Source organism: Strix aluco, chromosome 13, assembly GCF_031877795.1.
Source record: "Strix aluco isolate bStrAlu1 chromosome 13, bStrAlu1.hap1, whole genome shotgun sequence".
Lineage (NCBI taxonomy): Eukaryota > Metazoa > Chordata > Aves > Strigiformes > Strigidae > Strix > Strix aluco.
In genome coordinates, this window is record NC_133943.1 from 9,076,629 (window position 1) to 9,100,778 (window position 24,150).

General features: G+C 36.2%; 1 protein-coding gene across 4 annotated transcripts in view; it reads right to left on the reverse strand.

Annotated features, from left to right (window-relative positions):
* Positions 1–24,150, reverse strand: part of CLINT1 (clathrin interactor 1) — a 59,232-nt gene that overhangs the window by 15,286 nt on the left and 19,796 nt on the right. For 3 of the 4 annotated variants that reach the window (XM_074838185.1, XM_074838186.1, XM_074838183.1), the window contains exons 2-8: positions 15,707–15,811; positions 14,944–15,040; positions 13,361–13,469; positions 12,317–12,481; positions 8,225–8,399; positions 3,032–3,275; positions 2,441–2,522 (exon numbers count right to left, since the gene is read on the reverse strand). In XM_074838185.1, the coding sequence (XP_074694286.1) occupies positions 2,441–2,522; positions 3,032–3,275; positions 8,225–8,399; positions 12,317–12,481; positions 13,361–13,469; positions 14,944–15,040; positions 15,707–15,811 (977 nt within the window). The remainder of the gene's footprint in view (positions 1–2,440; positions 2,523–3,031; positions 3,276–8,224; positions 8,400–12,316; positions 12,482–13,360; positions 13,470–14,943; positions 15,041–15,706; positions 15,812–24,150) is intronic. The other variant, XM_074838184.1, reaches the window with a different exon arrangement.

The window sequence follows — 24,150 nt, forward strand, 5'->3', positions numbered from 1 at the left end:
TAACTCTCTAAAGAAAGGTATCACCGGCTAAGTTTAAAGCACCTCATCTCCAGTAACACCAAAAAATTACTTCCAGCAGGTCTAACCACAGATCCTACATCTTCTCAAACAGATTGCTCCTTTACGGCAACCAACCCTCCTCACATACAAACTGTGTTGCTTTAGTAATGTGTAACCCCCCCAAGCCTCACCAACCTTCTTCCCCATCTCTGCACCTGAAAATACAGAGATAAGCAAATTCTGAGTTCCCTGAATTCACATGACTTCCCTGACAGTTTCTTCACAGGACAGATCAAAGGCTGCATTTGACCCTTTCCCTGTGTCTTCCCTGACACTGGGAATGTTCCCACACCCTGTGCTGCAAGGAACAGTGGTCATAACAAGTGACCTGCACGTGAAGGACAGTGCTAATCTTCTCAACATGAGTTATCCTCAAAGATTCCCATGTGAGATCTGTCACTACAAATGAACCCTTTCCATCTGCCTTCCCAGGTCAGCAAAGAGGTTATTTAGCAGGACCAGCTGGTAATATGCCTCTTCTCAACACCATTTCTAAATGTTGCTTTGCAAAAAGAAGAAAAAAGGCAAAAAGAAAAAAGGCTTACTACAGCAAAGAACCAAACTGCTGAAAGATTCAAATACACTGTAATATGGAAGCTGCCATAGTTCTGTTTGAAATATGGGAAGGCTCACTTTGAAGTAGAAACATCTATTCTCAATGTGATTTTATTTTTATACATAAAAAAAACCATACACATGTATATAAATAAAACAAAAAAGGCTCTAATCTCTTTTCCCATAAGAATTGGATAGGAGAAGCTCCAGTATTGATTTGGGGTAGTGGTTCTGATATAGGATCTTAAAACTCCACAGCGCTGTGGTAACTCCAATGTACAATGAACACCTTTGCATATGAAGTTAATAAAACCAGAAAATAATGCAAAATAGATTGTTCCTTAAATCTGTGCATAAAAGAACAGATGCATGAAATTAATTTTATTTCTTAACCATTAGGAATTAACATGTATTTCAGAACAGGCACATAAACTTTATCTACTCTCCCCAAAATAAAAGTGAAGAGTTTTAAAGATCTACCAGAAATAAGGAAGAAAAGACTGAGATGGATCTCTGACACTAAATTACCACGACAATTTCCCTCTACTCCAATAGAGTTTTCATGTATTTTATATTCTATTAAATACTTACAGGGGTAGCATTTTGGTAGCCCAGTAATGAAAGGAACTGTGTCTCACAGAGTGCTCATAATACTGGCTTTGCTCATACATTATAATAAAAATAACTAGTGTGACATATTATAGGGGTTCCCGCTACAATGTGCCCAGAAGTGGCGTAACTTCAGACAGAAGTGAGTAAGAGTAGTCTTTACATATGCATAAATGCGGCCACCTTGCCACACAAGTGGGCCTCTACTCACTCTGGACTGCCATTTTTTGGTACAGGCTCTGTGACTTTACACTGTCTTAAAGACTGAAGCTGAGTATCTGTTGTCCCCAAGATATTCACATTGTTTGTAGAAGTGCACATGTGCATGACCCCATACATTTACAATAAAGAGAAGTTACTTATCTGTAATGGAAAGCAGTTACATGAAAGGTTTCTATCTATGAAAAGGCATATGCTCATATATTATTGGCTATTCAAAGTGATCTTTAAACAAAAATTCTGCCCACAGTTAACTCTCCCAGCTGTGCCCTTAGACCACAAGTACATGGAAGTCCTTTTTCTATTTCATGCTAGACACAATCAAGACTGTTGATATTAAGAACCTGTAAGCACAATAACAAGTCTTTAAAGTTTTAGGTTTTGAAAAGCAAACCATCAAACCCCTGAGCCCATCTATCAATCCTGTATGCAATGCACTGAAATGTAACACAATCCTAAAAAGAAAGTGCATTTTCAGAGCGTAAGGGTAACTCCATATGAAGGTTAATGGACTTAAAATTCAACTTAACATTCAGAGTGAAGGGATATGTTTTGCAATGAATAATTTTACTTTTAGGTAGTAATTTATTTTTGGTATTAGGGTTGGGATCAACCAAGTACCAAGACAAAATAAGATAAAGAAACAAGTTTGCTATATAGTTTAGATGAAAGCTTATATGAAGATCACCCATCTCCAGCTTTCTTAGCCTTTGAATTGCACTATGAGAAATGCTTGAATGTGAATGGATTGCACTTGCTTTTAGAGTTAATTATAAATAACTGACAGACTGATCTGGCGTTAATCTCTGTGCTGCTAACATTTATTAGTCCTATGCATAGCACATACAGTACCTTGCTACAAAAGGTTCTAGGCAACTCTAAATTTTTTGAGTATTCATTTCTCAATTTATCTACTACTCTATCTATATAACAACAAACAAGGTTATACCCAGAAATGGTTCAAAATAAGCATTAAGTAAAACCAAAATGTGCCTACCTGTTGAAACTGGCTGGCTAGCTCCATCAAATAATAGATCAACCAGGTCATTAGATGACTTGCTGCCAGACGGTACAGAAGCCTGAAGAAGAAATCACATAGTGGTTTTCAACTTGTGATATCAGTCATCTTAAATGACATTAAGAAGTTTTCTGGTTTTTTTGGGTGCTTTGTTTTGTTTTGGAGAGATGGCAGATTTGGTTTTGAATCACCAGAACCTGGCTAAATTTCAAATCAAACAGCAAGTGGTTCTTTTTTTTTTTCTGATAATTGAAGAACTTAATTTGTCTATAAGTGTGCAGGCTCAGAGAATCCTTCACACTTCAGGCCAAGATTTTATCTTTGCTTTCCTGAAGAGAGTAAAACATGGTAATGACTACGTTTAAAATTTCTACATCTTAAAGCAATCACACAAAAAGGCATTCTGTAATTAAACTGTTCCATTGCCTTTGAAAACCCCAATTAAACATTTTTGATAAAATAGTTCCCTTGAAGGCTGCATAGCAAAAATTCTACCCTAAACTAGAAATTCTCAGAGGTTAGAGGAAAACTGTTTCCAAAGTCACGTTTTATGGTGCTCTGCTGTCTCACCTTTGCTGTTGGCTGTGCAGTATGAGCAGCAACATTCTGTTCTGGACTTGCTTTATCCCCCGTATAATGTGCTGCTGCTCCCAAGTCAATGGTTTTTGAAGGATTTGCTGTGCGTTTATGTCTGGTGGTGGTAGTTTCTGTAGCCTGTGTAATATGAATGTGTTTCGTCGTTACAGTCTCCTCTTCATCTTTAAATTCAGCTTTGGGAGATTTACCTCTTCTTGATTTTTCCTCATCACTGTCACTGGAAAAACAAAAGCAATGGAAAACCATTCATGATGGACTTAAGTGGACATGTGGCTTAAGCCACCAGAGTTTTGGTTATTGTAGTTCCTTGTAAAAACACTGCTTCTTCCTACATTTGAGAAAGGAAATACCCTTACATAACGCATCTACGTAACACAGCATAGCACCTATTGTACAAAAGTGAGAAGAAAAGCAAGTTATTTTGTTAAACATTAACTGCAAGTCCACAGCAGAGGATAATAGGAAATCAGTGTTTAAATCCAGTACATTTAATTATCTTCTGACAGGAACGCCCCCACACATTATGTAACACTTCAGCAACAAAAAGTTAAGTTGGCAGGTCTGCTCAGTACTTACACCAAGAGACAGAAAGCAGTGAACGAGATACAGGTACTATCAGATTTTGAGAGTTCCATTCCTGTTTCAGCTCATTTCCCTTTCCAGAGAAACAGTCTTTTATATTCTTTAAAATATTTGTGGAAAAAGAATGCTTACAGAATTATGCAATGCAATGATATTATTAATTTTCTATCACAGAACACACATTTATTCTTAAAATGTAAAGAACAAAAGTGTCACCATTTTAGGCAAAAACTTTTTAGATGTCACTGTGTAATATTTAATCTGTTACATTTTAAGTCTTTCACAAACAAACCAATTGCCCCCCCACCAACAGTCATGTTGCCTGTTATCATCAAGATAAGATTTGTACATAACAGTGAAAATTGCTGTCGAGAAAGCTTAAATACATTGAAATGTATTTTGAAATAGTAATTCCCTTAGCAACATAGTTGAAAGTGGAAGGATTTTATATTTTAATAATGCACTAGAATACTAAAACTGCAAAATTTAAGAAAGGCTGTCCCTTTGTCGGTGGGAATATGACAGTAACTGCAATATACTCTGGAGGGTAGCCTTTGTTCTCCGTTAACAATAGTGGGCTTTTTGGAATACATTGCGTGTGTCATTTCCTCTATGCATATTACCCACTCACCACTGGGGATGGCTCAATTCATTAACATCAGTGAATATAAATGCTTACTCCTGTTTTTAATCTTTTATTTTTAAAAGCAAATTATCAGAGCTGCTGGCCAACCTAGTGACTATCAGCATTTGCTTGAGCCAGCCATAGGCAAGTGAGCTCGCATGGCAGCACCTAACCTTATCCTTCCAAAGCACTTCAACCCGGACTTGCAACAACAGGCCTACTGTTCCAGCTCCGGGTTGCTGCAGATAGCCCACCTATGTGTACAAATACATCAGACAGTACTAACAACCACATTTTCATTTGTGACATCAGGATTTTAGCACAAGCCCCCAGAGGAGACTGATCTGCGCATTAGCATGGTATATACATGGTACATCCATTCTCAAAGCCTCAGAGGTATGTGGATGATGTCGCTGTTTAGATGTGTATGTATTGGAAGTATCTAAGACCAGGACAACCACAACTAGGGCTCAGTCTCTTAAAACCTGCTGCAGTGTATTTCTTGTCATCACTACAGAGCTGCCTAGTCCATATACACATTCTGTGGGTCAAGGAAGTGATTGACAACCACCGAGGTCTGATCAATGGAGCTATTGCTACAGAACTGTTAGAGATCAATCTCATTAATGCAAGAATGGAAAAGTGAGTCCTTGGTGATCTACAGCAAAACAAATGTCTAAAAGCTTTTGAGAAAAGAAATTAAATGTACGTGCCAGAAAGCAGGACAAATATTACAATACTCTATTTTCCATGACAACCTGCACCGCTTCCAAACTGTCTCAGGAGATCTGGTTTTTATTTTTCTTTAATGGTCACATTAACAAAAAAAGAAATTATTACAGATTAATGTTCCCTTTAAGTGTGTTTACTGTGCTCAGAATAGTAAAATTGCAGTGCTTCATCTGAGAATTGCAGAATGAACTTAAAAATAAAACTTATAGCTAACTTTGTACCAAATAATTAAAAAAACTTCTGCAAAGGAAGTACATGGTTGCAACTTCCAGAAATCAAAGTATGGATACATGCTCTTTGCCTTAAGGTTTTTGTGGTGCGGGGATTTTTTTTAAACTTTAAGGCAATAGTCTTAACATATGGGTAAACTATTTCTATCGGAATTATACCCTACTACAGAAGTAATCCTTTACATGGAAGTTGCCTTTAAACATGGCTGTTGCATCCTTTTATGGGTGTACTAAAAATCTGGCTTCCTTTCTATTTTGTTACCTGCATCGACCTTTCTGAATACTGAAAAAACAAGGATTGACAGAGTTTTAAGAATTCTTATGAAAAAAGCACAATGTTTCAGAAAAACCCCTGTATATCTGCAGGTAATTTAGAAAATAGAACTTCAGCATACAAGGTTAGACTTGGCAGCAATTGGTTTATTTGCCTAAGACCTAAGAACTAACAAAGCACTATGAAAGAAAACCAGAAGTTTTCCCACTCCATGGGGTATTGTTTCTGGTCTTCTCCATTTCCAAGGGGATAATCCAATTCCCCCCCAGCAGTACTAACATTTTTCTTCTAAAGAAAAAAAGCAGACTAGGCTTCTCCAGTTAGCTGTGTGAACTGCAGTTTCACTGAAAACCACTGTAAACTCAAGCTAGCTATATCACAGGTTAAGTTCTTGGTTACTTCAAGCATTTTTTTTCCTTCTATGCAAACTATTAGCTTTGCAAGTAGAGTCAGAAATCCGTAAATTTGGCCAAGCTCTTCTGGTGTGTATACTGGAAGTAAAGATCGTGTCATCCAAATTCCATTAACCGCTGTGAAGATGTGTAAGTCACATTCATTCTTTGTGCTTCAAGACCTTTACTGGCTTTACAGTACTGAAGTAATAATGATTTATAAAGCTATTAAGATAGAAACAATAGAACATACAACAGCAGATTTGCCAGCTGAGCGAGTATCACCATTTAGTCACTTTTCCAAGGGAAACGGCAACTTAATTCGATGTTATTATATAGCAGCAGGCTACAAGTAAACTAGTAAATTTTTGGAGGCTTCTTTGGTGTTTTTAGAAAAAAAATTGCAGAAGTGTGAAAACACAGAAATGCATGGATTTCAAGAAGCATTTACAAGAGAATGTTATGCCGTTGTGAGCTTAAGTCACATGATAATTAGATTTCATGTTTCAGTTTCAATATTTAACTTCATGCAAAATATAGTATTCTGTTAATACAACATGAATTATAAGGTTTGTATTTACAGTATCTTTAAGTAGACAGACATTCTATAACCTTAAGTTTAATTTTCTTGGATCCTCTTATGCCTTCTGTAGAAAGAAACCCCTTCATTTCAACACTCTGATAAAATACCTTCCATTGTTGTCTAATCACCATGCCAAGAGAAGCCAAAAGGAAATTTCAGCTGGGAGCTGAAGCAATGTTAGAGAAGCCATACTGCTGCAACCTGGATTCCTTCTTATGGCAGGATAACCTGCAATTACCAATTTGGTTTTGCTTACGTATGTCCCCAAAAAATCCTCCTTTCATTTCAAGTCCTGAGTTTATTACTTTGATAAATTTTGAGACAAATACCACACCAGACATTTACCAGAAAGTGGAATAAAAATTAAAAAGGGACAACGGTAACAAGAGCAAAACTAAAATGAAAAATGTAGCATTAGAGAAAAAAGATCAGCGTAACTTGGGATAGAGATGTACAGTGGAGGAGTCCTCAAAATAAGCTGCTTTTTATAAAAAACACTGGAAGGTGCAAGACTTTATACCAGCAGAAGTAAGAGACCAGAAGCTATTCAGAAATAAAGCAAAGGAAATAAGACTTAAAAAAAAATGTTTACTGTACATCCTCTACATGCAATGTGGATAGTGAGCTATACAGAAGTCATGTGACAAGTTGATTTTGAAAGGTAAGTACAGAAAAGCACACAGCAATATACCATTGTTAAATTTGAAATTGTTTACTTTCCTTCTGATCCCTTCTCTTTGTAGTCTATTGATAGTAAGTTCTAAGAGGGAACCCTGATGTGTGCAGAGAATACCAGTTTTATGATTTATTAATGCCCTAGCAAGCAGATCGTACTGCCTTTTTCTCAGAAATGCTACCATTATAATTATTTTTTGTTTCCATGCCTAACTGCTTGACTTTTGTAATATATATACGTGTGTGCATGTGTATTTTTACACACACATACATATATATATATAAAAATATGTGTGTGACTGAATCTGAAGATATTCCTGTAAAAAATAGGAATCAAATCTCAGTGCAAATTTGAATTGTTTCCCAAAAGGGAATTATTCCAATATACTTGAGTACTTTCTTACAGCAATTTCAGATTCTGTTAAGTACAAATTTCATCTCCAGATAATAAAATTCAATGCACCTGTTGAAGTGTGATGTATGTAAAGTTCTTCCTGCAGAGAAAGCAGGGTAGGTTTTCTTCCATACTGAAAAAATTTAACAGCCAGATGTAAAGTAAAAGTTTCCTGAGAAGGTTCAACTGAAATTGACGACTTATTTAAAAAAAAGTCACCTGCAATCTGTTCTTCCTGAGATCAGCTCAGGGAAGAAGCACTGTGTCAAGGTAGGTCTAAGCAACTTTACATCTCCCTCTTCTTTGACATTTCAGCATTCAGAGTAACTGTAGCATTAAATGGCAGCCTCCAGTACACTGGTGCAAGAAAGACCACTGAATTGCTGAGACAAGGAAAAGCTTAGGAAATTTCAGCCAAATTCCCTGCTTTGCCAGCAGCTATCTAAGCTAGGGGCAGTAATGGAAGGCAGCCAAGAGCAGTTAATTGTTCACAGAGCTACATTATTCCCCAAGGCCTGTAAGAGCTGCATAAGAAGTCCAGGAAGCAGGTACTGAACCCAAACATGCTTCCATACAGACAAAAAGAATGGCAGAGTATTGTAATTAAGAATCAGAAATGTCAAAGAGCTTTATAATAGCAATTTCACAGAATAAATGCATGTTAAAATAACTCTAGTACCTGCACCTTTCTGGAGAGTCTTCTCTATCTTTCCTTCGGAACTTGCTGATGGTATCATCGATCGTGCTTCCAATTTTGTCGCTTAGCTCGCCTAACTTATCACTGAATGGAAAAGCTGTTTTTTTATCCCATTCTTCATCCCATTTTGACTTGGGCTCAGGATCATATCTTTCACCTGTGTAAGGCATTAAGATAAGAAATACTAAGGACAACAGAAGAAATGCCTGTGGTCTTTCTGGAATCTGTCTCAGTCCCCCCTGCCCTACATACATAAACCTTACAAGTTTTCAAAGCAAACTGAAAGCTCCCACAGTGCTGAATCAACACTATTACAGCAGGGCACAGCATGTAATGCCAATCATTAAGTGGCAGGAATGCAGATTCAAAGACTTTTGTTTATGACAACAACACAATCTTAATGCACTGCACAGCACAGCACATCAGGATACTGTTGGACTCTGCTGGAGAAGCACAAGAGGCACAATCAACCCTGGCTACATAACCATCTTATCAGAAATGGGACATGCCAGTTTTGTAACAGTCCCTTAATGTGTGATACTCCATTCTTGGCCAAGCTGTGGGCTCAGAGGTAAATAATTTTTTTTATATATGTTGGCATTCATGAACACACAAACGCATAGTACCAAAATACTGAAAGACATAAGTGTATAATGCATGATAACTTTGTTATTTCTCTTCCACACTCATTTTTTAAAAAAATATCTTTTAAAGAGATGAAAAAAGAAGAGTCAGTAAAGCAACTCACCTCTTCAGCAGCCACTGAGTACCACGAACATCTTTACAAAACACTATTATCAAGAAATCAAAACCTTTTTTTTCTAATCAAGTATTCAAGACCTCTATACTGGTATCTTAGCTTACAATCAGCTGACAGTTACTTGAAATAAATATATTTGCTGTACCATCTCATTAAGAAAGTTTAAAAAACTAGAGCATGGGTTTATTTATACACACACAGCAAAACTGAGTTTAAAAGAAAAAACAACACTTATTTTAACAGAGACTTAACTGTCAGAGGTACAGCACACTTTACTAACTTGTATTGGGATCTTAGACCAGACCTTCTGCTGAAAATATAGGTACATAAAACAACTCAGTATAATTCAGTTTCTAGACAACACTTTTAGGCAAACATTTTATATTTTGGGCCATCTCACATGAAACGAGGCATTTTTTTGTACTGTTGAAAACTGTGAAACTCTCGTTAAATTCTTCTACTTAATCTGACAAACTGAGTTGCAGAAAGGAAGAATGGTGAAAAATTCATTACTTCAAGTTACACACAAATTATATCGTAGCTCAAGTAATGTTCAAGATGTATTCAATTAAGCCTTTTTAATAAAAAGAAAACTATGGATTCCAACATACACAGTGCAAAATTTGAGTTATATGCATCCAATAACATCATATGCCAGAGGATGCGCTTTCTTCCTTCAGAGATAAGCGCAAGTCTCCAATGACATTTGTTTAGATCCATAAAGGATAGACAAATTTTTTCAAAGTAGAGAACCTGTTACAAATCAGCAAGATTTTCAATGATAAAGATCTCACTGAGTAAGGAGAAATTGCTAAGAAATGTTCTAGTGTTAAATTTTGCAGGAGAATAAAATGGCCTTGTTTCAGTTTATGTCAGGCTTTCAAGCATTTTAATGTAGATTCTGTTAGAAGGTTTCCTTGTGTGATAGGAATTTTAAAATAAATAAAAAAACCCTGAGAGCTCAGTATTTTCGGGACAAAAAGAATTAAGGAAAGCTCTGAAAATACAAGCATTTTGTATTTAAATAACTAGAATCTTTTAGATTAGAAGTCTGACCTGAGAAAAGTTTGTTTTGTGCTGCTAGAAGGATTTTTTGGGTTTTTTCACTTTACTCAACAAATGAAGGGATAATTAAAAATCCTTTACCATAAAAATGAAATACAAGACAAAGGAGACAGTCCTTTAACTTAAAATTGAATGATAACTAAAGAGCATATGGAGAATGAGTTATACCCAGCATACAGGGATAGATCACGACTCTGTACAGAGCAAGTCAAAAGATAAGCTCAGTGAAAGAACAGAGGGACATGTACTTGAAGTACAAATGCAGTGACTCATAAGTATTTCCTAAAAAGAGAATTACCAGAATTCCAAGCAGGTAGCAAAAGCCTAAAAGAATATAATGAAACAAGACATATTCTGCCACGGAGATAGAGATTTTTCAACTACTCTGCATATGAGGAAAAGGGAGAACAGAGGAACACAGAGAACTAACTTGTCAAAACCAGAAGAGAGCAAATCTAAGTTTAATGCTCGCAGTGAAGAAGAGTAAAAGACATACATAGCACCAAGTAGGAACAGGTGAAGTTTAAGTCCTGCACAGTTACCACTCAGATCTTACACCAAACCCTTCTCTCAAAGAAGTCACTGACTCTAGCAAACCAGAGCCTTGTGCCATTGTGACTCATCCTTTAATAAAATCAGCCAAGGATTTACTCAGGCCAAAGAAAACACAGATAAACGTCTCAAGACTGACAGCTGGATCATGGACAACATGCTGGGCTACATCAGACATAAAAGTCAGTTCAAGCTCAGATCCCTGCTACACATTATGGCAGGGACTGGGGAGCAAGGAGGAAGCTGCACACTTGGACTTGATAAGCAAAACAGAACTGGTTGTGTGCCTTTATCTAACCAAGGCTGTCAGAGAAAACTGTGTCCTCTCTAAACAAGGACAAGCTGATGGCATTACTGATGGCCAAGATCCTACAAACACACTGTGCTGTAGATGCAAATAGTCTGACAGAACTCACTGCACACATGAAGAACATCGGTTGCCTCAGCAAAACGCATGAATTTATTTTGAGAACCCAAGGTACATCAGACTACCTGTCAACCGCATGCAGATGTTTAGGGTTTTTTTGTGTTTTTTGTTTTGTGTGTGTATGCTTTTAAATAAAGAACCTTAGTAATAAAGGTCCTATTGTAAGTACCAGACCCAAGTTAGGACTGACACCTTGTGCAATGATGGCTGAGTTGTCTGATTTTTTTTTTTTTTTTTAAGAGGGAGCAGATGACCAAGTGATCCTTCACACACATCTTTTTTTAATATATACTTTTTTTTTAAAAACAAAAAGTTTAAAACTTTCTTTCTGGTTACCTCTTCACTGACAGCTGCAATTCCCTAGGATTTAGGGATGAGCACCGGTGCACCAAATTTCCAGCCTGAATACAGGTCTGCTGTGCAACTAACATCCAGTTGCAAGCTTAGTACATCTACACAAAGTAAATTTGGTATTATATCTGAGCTCCCTCCTTTGAAAAGCATATGAGACCCATAGTACTAATAAAAAGATTTTAAAAACACACAAACCAAGACAGTAACAACTGTATTGGTAAACTCCTGAAATAAAAGCTCCATCACTTACAATGTACTTAGTGCACATATTTAAAGTCAGATCTGACAGACATTAGAATCCATTCAGATAATCCATAGATAATCTTTCAAGTGTCCAAATAGTATTACTTGGGAAACCAAAAAGTCTAACAGCATATAATATCTACACTGTTTCACCCAAACAGTTCTACTGCCCTAAAAGCCCTAACCCAAATTAACCAATGGTTCTAAAGAAGGTTGGCAGGAGTAGGTGAAGCAATTCTTGTGCTGTGGTGGGTGGAAAGTATCACCACCTTTTTTTTTTTTTTTTAAATTAAAGACTGACTAAGAAACCCTGACTTACAAGGGCATTTATTCATCTACTTTTGCTACAGCAGCGTTTGTTTCACAGTGAGACTCTGCCTATGGATAAAAACAAGACAGATAAGTTTTGGTTAAGCCAATGCATTGATGTCATTTGTATAGGTTTCTGGTCAGCTATTATCTAAAAAAGACTAACAAAGATTTTTAAAGCAATTAATTTAAATTTGTATGTAGGGGGAAAATGTGCAAGATTTCTTTTATAATAGTAACACTGACAGTTAAACATAAAGAAAAAGCATCTAAAGGAGTATCTTAGAAATTCCTTATCTGTGTTATCTAAGCCAAGTTAAAAGTCGATATTGTCAATGCTTGGCCAAGAAAGCCTAGTACTCACTGTATCTGAACCCTCCAACACTGTCTGAAGAAACCCCAATGTATTTGTCTTTGTTCTTCTTTGCTTTCTTCCTCTCTTCCCGAAGTCGATCATCATCTTGAGCAAATTCAACCATTTCTTTTACCTTCTGGCGTATGTTTATACCTTGGTCTTTACCATTTTCATCTTTATAGGTAATGCAGGATAGAGACGATGGATGAAGAGGGAGAAAAAGGAAAAAATAAATCAGAGGCAGCTATACTGAATATCTAACTGTTAAGAAAATTTGAATTATGAACACAGCAGTCAAAAAGATCTTATGGCTACTAAGGTCCACTGCACTTGTTTAAAAGGGACCAAACATTTTGTTTCAACACAAGTTCTCATCCTTATATAAATTATAAGTTTTCACTGAATGGTGTATTTGGAAACATCTAACTCCTGCTAAAACATGGAGAAGATTAACAAAGACTGAGACAGAAACGATATTCCCCAATTGAGTGATTTTAACCCTTCAAAATATAACCCCTTTTCCTGTCTTTGCAAGTTTAATTGTAAGAACTCAGTCTTATTGCAAAACTGAATTTTTGAAAAAATTGCTTTCAGTTGGGATGTATTACAAGCTAAATGTGCTCCTTTCCCAGCCTTTTTCACATTCAAAACACACACTGGCTTTGCTGCCTTTGCACTGTAAATATTATTTGGTGGGAGGAAAAAACCCCAGCTTCAAACAGATGTGTGTGTTTTGGAGCTCTAACCTTTTCTTCCCATATGATTAAAGCTATTCCTTTACGGACACCACAGGGGACCAGTCTCTAGTGCATATTTTAATATAAACCCGAACACTCATGTTGTGTTGGTTCTGTTGTTATTAGCCAGTCTTTTCTGCAAGTTCTTGTCTTCACTAATTAATACTCTAGGGTCCCACGTCTTGGATTCAGCACTCTTCACACAACTGGCAACAGTCACATTCTAATTAGACTGGGGAAGCTTCTAAGCTGGTTCAGGTGACTGACAACTCCAACTACTGTTTTAATTTGCTTATAAGATTTTTCTATTGCTCACCTACAAAGTGGTAATTTTCCAGGGATCGCAAATCATAAATGTGTTCTCTGGCACTTGTAACAACACGCTCTGATCCATTCCTTATGAGGTAAGCTAGGAGCAGCAAAGACTATAAAAATACAAAGCACCTTATGATTGCATGAACAAAAGCTCTATCTTCTTTTTTTTTTAAAAAAAAGCAATAGAAAACCAAGCCTACCCCCCTCCCCAAATTAGTAAGTAATAAGACTTTCCCCTTTTAAATAAGTGCTTATTATATAGGTTCACACAGAAAAAACACAACGTTTTCCCCACATGCACCTTTTGCTCTTTAGAATATCAAAACTGTATTTGTCAAAATCTAATTTGTCATTACTAAATCACAAGTGGTTACCTTCATCAGCTACTCTTATTTTAAAAGACAGCAGTAGCAATTTAAGAGGTAAAGTTAACCCAGCTAAATGAAGCATTTTCTTTTGCCTCTTTTGTTCACAATTTTCCAATGGTTTCCACTGAAAAGTAACTCCTACAGAAATTTAAGAAGCCTTCTGCAGGATGCAATGGATATACAAATTTTAAGCAAGCAGCAAAACAAGTTTAAATACTACTTAAATTGCAATTTTTTATGTTGAGGATTTCTATCTAGAAAAAGAAATTAATGCACTTTCTCCAAAGTAGTGCCTTTATCAGATAAAACTATCATTGTATTTCAATCTATCCAAACCTGATGATAAATTCTAAGCAGTCTTTATAACATTAAGTAGCTATGTGTGATAGCATTAAATATTAATTTATATTGTACTTCAGGGAAAACAATTACTATGAATACAAAACATCAAGCACCTGTGAAAAGCACAAACCATGCCTTAGAATTAATTCTGTCTTGTTACAATCCTGGCATCAAGAAAAACAAAATATAAGCTAGTCTAGTACATCAGTTCTAAAAAAATGAGGTTATATTTGCATAATTCAGTGAACATTGAACACCACTTTAAGTGCAGCATGATATAATCTTAAGCAAAAAGTTTCTGTACCATGCTAATTAGCCAAAGACACGAAAAAATGCAAATGATTCTGTTCTTTTTCCGAAATGCAAGTAGGACACAAGTCTCATATGATAAGATCTGCAAGAAAATTTGGTCCACTCAAAGCTAAACTACAATTTTTTGGGTATTATGAATTGGTAGAAAATGATTAGTTTCTACTTTATTTCCAATATTCTTGAATTCCTTCAAAAACAACTTTCTGATAGCACAGTAACTTAACATCTACTTCCATGGAGCACTGTAACTACTCCTTTGGGTAGATTCAAAATGTAAATGCTACTCCAATACTCGAGTATCAACAAAATGTAATTGCTGTATTATGCTCGCCAAGCAGCATCTAAACACTTCTAAACCCAGCATTTGAAAAACATCTTTGACTTGAGTAACAGAATTATAAAGCATATAGTTAGGAAAGAAATCATAGGCTGCTAGTGGAGTAAGTGATATAGCAGTATCTAAACAAGACACTACATCATAACATTATACTAGGAGCAAGCATTATGCCCTTCGTAGAACACCGCAAAGTCTTGAATACTTCCAGCTCATATACATACACACCTTATAAACTCTCCTCCAGTTCTTTTTATTGTCTTTCAACATTCGAGTCCAAAGCATGTTCATAAGTTCTGGAAACTGTTCATACATAAATGTAGCCCTAAAGAATTAAACAAAAGGAGTAAAGAAATTTTATTATCCGTGGTTTGCCACAATAGCTTGTTAAGACTCCGGGCTGACAGTAGATGGCAGGCTTGATCTAAACCCATTCACATTTGGTGACATTACAAGGTAAAAAGCCATCCTTATTTCTTACTCTTATAGAAGTAATTTACATACCAGTACTACAAAAGAAAAAAGTAATTCTAAAAATCTGAGGCAGTAAGAGAACCTTCACTAATGTGAAATGAAATTTATAATGAAAATAATGTTTAACATGAATACCCTAATAACCACTGCAAGTAATCAAACATGCAACTTCCAAACTCATTTTAACATAAAAGTTCAAGGAAGAATTTGACACATTTTTGTTCTATGTGGAAAAGTCACAAGAAAGCAGGTTGAAAACAAAAACTCTGAAGAAATCAGATATACTAAAAGAATTATGAGGTTACATAAATAAAAATCAAGAATTTAAAAAATACCTTATTTTTTTGACAGTTTTCAATACATTATAAGATTATGCATTAAAAAATAAGACTTGATTCACAGCAACTTTTCAGCATTATCAGTCAGCATACTGCAGAGTTGATTTAGCAGCAAATTTCACACTGCTGTATAAAATGCACCTTTCTTTTCTTCATCACTGAGCCAAATTATCACTTACTTGGCAATCTCTCCCATGAGTTGCCCCGAAGGTCCCCATGGATCATCATTGGTTGCTTCTCGAACCTTAGACTCTATTTCTGAATAATTCATAACCACATTGGTGCTGCAAAGGAAAAAAATTAACACACATGAAGATTAGCATCAAAACTGAGAAACACATGAAAACTTAATAATGACACTAGTGTGTATCTCACTTAATGAGATACCTCTACAGGGTGGGAAAGAAAACATCTTTAGTGCAGAAGTTACCCTGAGGACACTATCCAACACATTTAAGTTATCTTTAAGAAGGTTTTATTATTCTATTAGTCTTCAAGAATACAGATGAGAAACGAGGGATTACATTACAGCTGGATTCAGTCCAGTAAAAATCGGTTTTGGTCAAATTAAAATCCAAACTGAACCACTAGAGTCAAAGCTGATAGCTTGCCCAACTAGATACCATTTGCTTACAGGTTTGTATGGTGCACAGTAGTTATTTGCAAAAGGCTTTATAACTCTATCAAGAAGCAGGTTTTGTTTTGGTTTTTTTTTTTGAATGAGTGCTGCAAGAGAAACTCAAGAATATCAATACCAAACAGGTGTTAGTAAAAAAAAAAACCTTAAAAAAATTCACACATAAGACTGAAGGGAGATGAGATTCACTAGACAGTCTGTTTCCTAACTTGAATTTATTTAATTAAGGGAAAACAGCAGAAGAAGAAAAGCTGCAGAGCACTCCGTATTATGATTAAAGCAATGCAAATACTATAAGGAGCTCAGTCTGTCTCTACAAGAGTTCACAGAAAAATGTAACTTGGAAAAAGGAAGCAATTTTTCCCGTATCAGTCATATTTAAATAGTCAATACGTGATTTTATTATTTTTTTAAAAATGAATCTCTCAAACTGGTAACCTTCAATTATAAGCCCAACAACCTCCTTTGTGCCCCTAAAAACATCCAGATACATTTGACAACAAAATGATTTTCCATATATTTTAAGGTAAGTGATGAGGCCCAAAACATCGTTCAGACAGAGAATGTTTGAAAAACAGCTCTCTAGCTCAGGAGCAATATAGCACACAATAATGAAAACATCAGGAAAACTAGTGAATTCTGCTTTCCCTACATACTTTGCAGTGTATTTGAAATAACTTAAAAGTTACATGTTTACACCTACTGTATCAAAAGTTCCTTAACTGTTAAAAGTACATCATACAACTGGTTTCAGAAGCTAAAAAAAACCCTGTAAGATGACTGCGTTCAACACAAATCATCCCATAAAGTCAAACTGATTAAATTGTAGCAAAGATCTAATGATCTTGCAATGCAATGTGGAGAAGGCACTTGCTGCTTAAAAACCTCCTCTGAACCTGAAAGGATAAGAAAAAAAATCCCTAAAACCAAGATGCTTAATAGTCATCCCTCTGTCCATGTAGGAGTTGGCACAAAGCAGCATTCAAGCAATACCCGTTCAATTTTATTTGGCATAAGGATAGCAAAGATCTTGGAACTGGGAGTTATAAACAGCAGAAACAAGAACGAGATCCCCTTAAGTCTGAAAGGGGACACAGAAGGTAATTGTTAAAACAGAATAAAATTCCTGGACTTAATCTTGGATTCTCAGCATGAGAATTCCTGCTGTCAGATTCTGATGTATGATTTTATTCAACTTTGTGTCTAAAGAGAGCGTAAGCTACATGACTGAATAAATAATCAGCAAGCTAACAGAACCTATCTATATAAAAAAAAGCATATAGGAACACAGCAGTAGTTATGAACAACAGCAATTAAGGTTTTACAAATTCATTTATGCTAAATGCACCTCAAGCTTTTGTTTCTGACATTTTCTTTACCATACATACAAATGTAAACTAATGCCACCTTTATTTCCCATATGCATGGAACGTTAAAAAAAAACCCACAATCCCAAAGCTACAGGCTTCAGCGCTTTGCAGCTTTCAGTACACTAGTTCCCTTGTCCGAAGCAAGGAAAGGCAGGGAGTTGAATGGAAAGGTTCTGTTTGTTTTTATAACCCCTCCTTAAGCGCTTGTTTGAGAGACTTGATGGAGAGCTGGGGGGGAAGCATAAAATGAAGCATTTCCTTCATTTCTTAGAGCAAAGAACTTAAGAATGGAAAAATGCATGAAAAGATGCAAACTTATTGTAAAAAAAAAAAAAATACCAGCATTAGCTACGGAAGAGCTCAAAGTGTATGGCTAAAGCAGCATCGGGTTGAGAGGGGGAATTGGAAGGAAAACAAGGGAAATTAAATAATGTCGAAAGAAAGAAGAAGGTGCAGTTAAACCCCTTTAAGTACAGAAACATGTTCTATTTCTAAAACCCTCCTGCAGTAAAGTTATTGTTCTCAGCAACTAGGAGAAAGCTCTTTCATAAATGCCAAGATGAGATCTAATGGCACAAAGCATTCCAAAACAAAGTATCTTTAAGCCGCATTTAATTCAGCAACAAATGTAAACTTCAAGGAAAAAAAAAAAACACTGTTGTATAGTTTGGCATCATTCCAGGTCACTTAAAAATAACCATTTCTAAAAAGGTGGAAATACAGTTTTATTCTTCCTTTCCCATGTTTTCTATGGCCCTCGTTCCATGCCCTACCCATGATTCCTGTGACCTTTGCAACAAAAAAATAATTTACGTCCAGATGTGAAGGGAAAAAGTGACTAGCTTGATTGCCAAGACTTCCTGTGATTGATATAAATTTAATATCCGAGGACACTTTCAGACACCAGGGGGGGCTCTCTGATTAGTTTATACTGGGCAGCTTCCAGGGAATCGTGCTGGATTGCATGGACACAGTCTGCTTTGCAAACACACGGACATACAACAGTCAAGACTGACAGAAAGTCAGTCAGTGCTTAAAACACCCTATTATCTGCGAAACGACATTTGGATTTACCCCAAATCGTTAACTGAAACCCTGCACAACTGGAATCTTGCGACAAGCACATTTACAGAAACTTTAACATGGACAAAGACATTAAACACGAGTGTATTTTAAAAGTTACATCCAAAATAAAAGGCACAGCAAATAAATGGGTTGACATTAACATTACAAACTGTTGCATTCTTTTCTGTTTGTCTTACATTTCTTTTAAGTCTATTAAATCAGACTAGTGTCAACAGATGATTTTTACTCTTTATTGTACCCCTCAAAAATTATTTCAGTATTGTTTCTTTTGAAAAAACAAAACTGTTCAGAAGAGCCAAGAGAGGGCACTGTCACATCTCTATGAAACAGCAAGCACGATGACAGTGAGCAAAACGTTAGCTTCTAATTTCTTGCAAGAGAACACTCAACTTTAAGTGTTTGTATCCACAATTTATAACACTGAATAGGTAGCTGAAGTCTGAGACTAAATTCTTCCACATGAATAAATGGACACGGCTAGTGAAAAAACAGTGCACCTCCAATTGCATCAAGCAGTAAGACACACTTCCTCTTAAAAATAAAAAAAAAGTTAGAAGTTTTACATGCATTTTATAAACTATATTTTAACATATTTTGAAACTGATGTACCATAGATGAAATACCCTCAAAATACTAGTTTGAAAAACGCAGACAAACTTGTAGACAAAGAAAAGTCTTTCAAAGAATTCAAACTTCAAAACAATTGAAGCAAATAGCTTCAAATTTTGTTCTAAGTTACATTTTGAGATTTGTAAGTTTGAGATAAAGCTGTCATTTGATTCCAGGTGCCATATTCTATAGCGTGCTAAAGAACAGAAAATAAGCAAGAAGAGGAGAGGGGTGTGAGGGGTGAGAGGAAGTATTGAACATACCACACAAATGTATAGTTTAAGGTAAAAATAATGTTTAGTTGGTGTTAGGAAGAGCAAGCAGACAAGCAAGGGGGAACAAGAAGCTCTGTACCCACCCATATAAAACTAAGGGGATCAGAGAAGGTACCAAGGTCCAGCCAAAACATTTACCAAGTATCTGCCACTTCAACCTTTACAGTTGCAACTGTCCAAAAAGCACTCTAGCTTTCAGACATAAATACTACAGGTCTGAGATTGTCCTCTGAGCACTATTCTTTAAAACACAGAAATGAAAGGTAGCTCGTGGAAGGCCTGCTTGAAAAAAGCCTTACAGACTGATGGAACATCTCACAGGATGACATACAGAAAAGGCATACTTTACAACAGGTCCTGTCTTCCTCCTCCCTTATCAGCAGATACTGAATGTAACCCACAATGCCGACATAAATACACACAAGTGATAAATATATCTGTAGAAAACTTCTATTTGTGTTCAATTTCAACATACTCCAGTATAAGGCTGTAATAGATGTATTTTGGCTACTCTGGTCAGGCTTCTGACCTTACATAGTAATACACGACTCAAGCTACTGATGTTCAGAAGGACAATATTAGTGAGGATGAGGTGTACGCTGCTCTCAGTTACATATCAGCCCTTCTTCAGTGTTTTTTTTTTCCATAAAATAGCTACAAAATAAACACCAAAACCTTTCCTCTTCCAGTTTGAAAACTTAAAAAAAAAAAAAATCACTTTTATGCCAGAAAAGTGAAATCATTGTATTTCTGCCCAACATTCTATCAAAAGAATTAAATAATCACAAGATCATGAACTGAAACTTTTGTTTCAGAGTGAAAATTTTTCATTGTTCAAGACCACAAGGTATTTTCTACAAATTCATACGCTGCAACTGAAGTCAGCTCAATTATCTGTTAGGAGATTATCATCACTTATAAAATATTACACAACTGTAACTATACTGCTTCTAGTAATAACTTCCAATTGGTAACATTACAGCCAGCTTTGTTGTGCTTGAACTAATTATTCCACATCAATCACTGCTGGTTCCAAACTTAAAAAAAAAAAATCAACCCCCTAAATCTCTCTGTATCATATCCCTTGAATCAGGAACACTTTGGAAACATGGATGTGGAAACACAAGACTGAACAGTCAGCAACAGAAATGGAAGGAGTCTCTTTTCTCAGTTGATCTCTAAATTTAACCACCAAACACTATGGTTAACCCTCAAACAACATTTCATAACAGTGATTTACATACACTACAAGCAAACCTGCTAAAGAAAAAGGCACACCAATTTTTTGTCTTTGTTCAGTCAATTCAACACTTCGGTTAGAACCTTGCATGCAGCACATAGCACTTGCAAGAGTAAATAAAATAGTTCAGTGTCCATGGACTTCCCCAAAGAACGCCACACTGTTAGGTATTTCTACTTCATGCTCCCTGGCATCTCCTATATCTTCCAGGCTTTTTCCATGGTCAGTGGTGTTCTGTTCCCTCATCACCCTGACAATACATTCAGGCGCACGAAATCACAGCTCATAAAGGAAGCTTACAGCTCACTGCTAGATTTTGGGAGCAATGTTCCTTTGAAGGAAGTATTCCTAAAATAAGTGTTCATCAGGAAAGCGGTAGAGAACTCTATCTCACAAAGCTTCAGATCTTCAAACAACATGTAAACTTAGCATTTGGTATTAATGCTCAAGTAGCAGCAAAGTCTTAAACATGCAGAAACCTTTAAATAGCACATGCATAGGAAGCATGCAATAAATATGTGCCATCAGAAAAGAAGATATTTATACATTAAAGGTAATGAAATAATACTAAATATCTATTCATCCATCTATTCAGAATGGAACTTACTTTAAAACATATTAAGGCATCAGAAAGCCTAACAGATCTTAGTCTGCACAAACTTAAAAGCCTTGAATATGCCCTGGGGCAGGAGTCAGACCACTCCATTAAAAGCACCATTAGGATTAGAGTTGCTATTGATGTGGGTGGTGTCACTGAGGACACAAGTACAACTCTGGACATTAGATCCACAGAAGATTTGTGAAATGCCATGTCTAATCTTGTGAAAACTAAAATAAACAGAAGTCACAGAGAGGGTACATTACAACAGTTTCTTTATAGTGATGATAAAGGTACTGGATTGGACAGGGTAAACCTAATTAGAAACACTTCTCAAACCTCTGGGAAGCTGCCCACTGTGCTGAGGGACTGAGCAGCAGGAACAAGAAACCTGGTTACATAGTTAAAATTTTTTTTTCAATGTATATTTCAAACCAATTACAATATCATGTATACATGGGACTCCTATGTGCATAATATTATGCCTTTAACTATTACTCCAAGGACATCACTGGATTATGCACCTTCTGTTTTCCTTTTTTTAATTTTACAACTGGGAGCACTAAAATACTAAAGCTGAGATGAGAAACTTTCTACATTTTACCACCATTAACAGTTTCCAAAGAGACACCATTCTGCAAATATCTGTTTAAAGACTAAGTGCAGAAGGAAAAAAAATATAAGCATTACACACATGTATGTCTATCATACATATAGTTTGAACACTAATGCTATTCAAAACAAATAGCAACACTAAAGAAATTATATTTTTTGAAAAAATAGTCTCTTAGAGGGGGAAGGGTCTGGATGAACAGAGGACAACAGAAGCTCTGTTACTGTACAGCACTATGTAGTGTGGTACCAAAGTCTTGCAAGAAACAAATATTTTAACCTTTTGTTATTTGAGGTGCCAAAACAGAATAACATCATTTTATCTTTTAAATAATTGTGTTTAGCATTATCCTTTCAATAAGCAGTCTCATATACTAATACTTCAATCTCATTCTTTCTGTAATTTTGTTAGCAGCTTCTTTATTTTTAGAAAGTCTTCTCCTCAGTTCCTATGACTTTCACAGTGAATAAAAGCAAAGCAAACTTTAAATTTGGTCCATGACAGAACAGATGTTACTGACTCAGAATAAAATCCCATCACCTCACTTGGTGACAAAGCAAAGGAGATTGTTACAGTAACAGTCTCTGAAGTCCACATGGACAAAACCCAGTAAGAATATACTTGCACAGCTCCACACTGTGCTTCTTGGATTTAAAAATGAATAGATTGCATTGTCCAACCAGAAAGGACCATAAATGGCATCTGAAAGATAAATGGTTAAGAAACCGTTAAATTACAGCATAAGGAAAGTTTGCTTTAACTCTAACTGAATAAGGAAGAACATATGCAGCTTTTTATTCATTTATTTATTTATTCATCTTGCATATCTCCATGTAAACATTGCTACAATTTTTATGGAAAGGCACATAGGTAAGAACAGGAGTGCTTTCTCATACGGATGAGTTGTGACCAGCGTGGTGGTAGCTTCAACGTAAACCTCTGAACAAAGGCAGCAGTAACTTACATCTGGAGGCTGAGCTAATGCTCTGCTCCTACAGTTAAAGTGCTGGCTTTGTCTTCCAGCAGCTTATTTTCTCCTAACAGTTGGGCTGTCTGCTCCCTTCCAGCTGAGCAGCTAGCAGTCTTCCACTATAAGACAAGACAGGGACCCACTGGCTATTGTTCATCTCATCCATGGTGCATGTTCTAGGAACACTATCAAAAGACAACAGCACCAATTTATTTTCAGATCTCCCAAAGATCAGTACAGGGGCTGACAACTCAAGGCAAAAATATATGTATAATGTAGCTTTGCTTTTAGACATTGGAGACTGCATCCATATTCTTTTTTTTTAAAGAATGAACAAATGCGCTATAAAATAACATGAGCAAAGTGAACATTCAACATCTGGAGAGGAGATAAGGCAGACCCCAGTAACATTTTCATGATATAGTTATCTAAAAGACCCCCACACACAGACACATGTGCATTTAAGATGAAGCCTTTGGAGGGGAGAGAACACACCATCTTATCCCCACCATTCATTTTCTATGAGTCATGCATCTAAACTATTTTTAGTATCTAGATTAAAAGGTTCCTGTAAAGCAGGATGGAAAGAAGATGGAAATGTTTCTGAGAATGCTAAAAAGTTATTTTAATATTAAATGATCAATTTTTAAACTGTGTGCAGAAGTCAGTTTCAAATACTGAGAGTACACAGTAAACAAAAAAGCTAAACAACTCGTCTGAGTACAGGATACATCTCCCCCACTCCCAGATGTGGGAATCTTGGCATCTATTAAATTGTTAATTAGTTTCCAGAAACATTTTTTCCAATTAAAAAAATCATTTAATACTTATCCATCTGGGCATGAAATACTTTCAACAGAGCATTCGAATTGGTGAGCTAAAAACGAAACGCTGCCGCCCCACAGCGCGCCACCGCTCAAAACACTGGGGGCCTGCACACCATGCAAGCAGCACCTCCTAAAAAGGGGCATCATATATTAACTCCATTTATTTCTGTTACCATCACTTCCTTCAGGCTCTGAGGGATTCAAAGCTGATCAGTGGTGCAAACTTGTGTTTCAAGAAGCTGAAAGGATTTAAGACAAAGTCAAACCGAAAGATGCATTTCAGCACCAGATTTCACTGCCCTGTGACAGTCTGTCACTACCTTCGAAAGCTCAACATGCTGACTGGTTCACAGACAGAGGACAGAAAGATAAGACATCATTTATCCACCTGTTTTCCC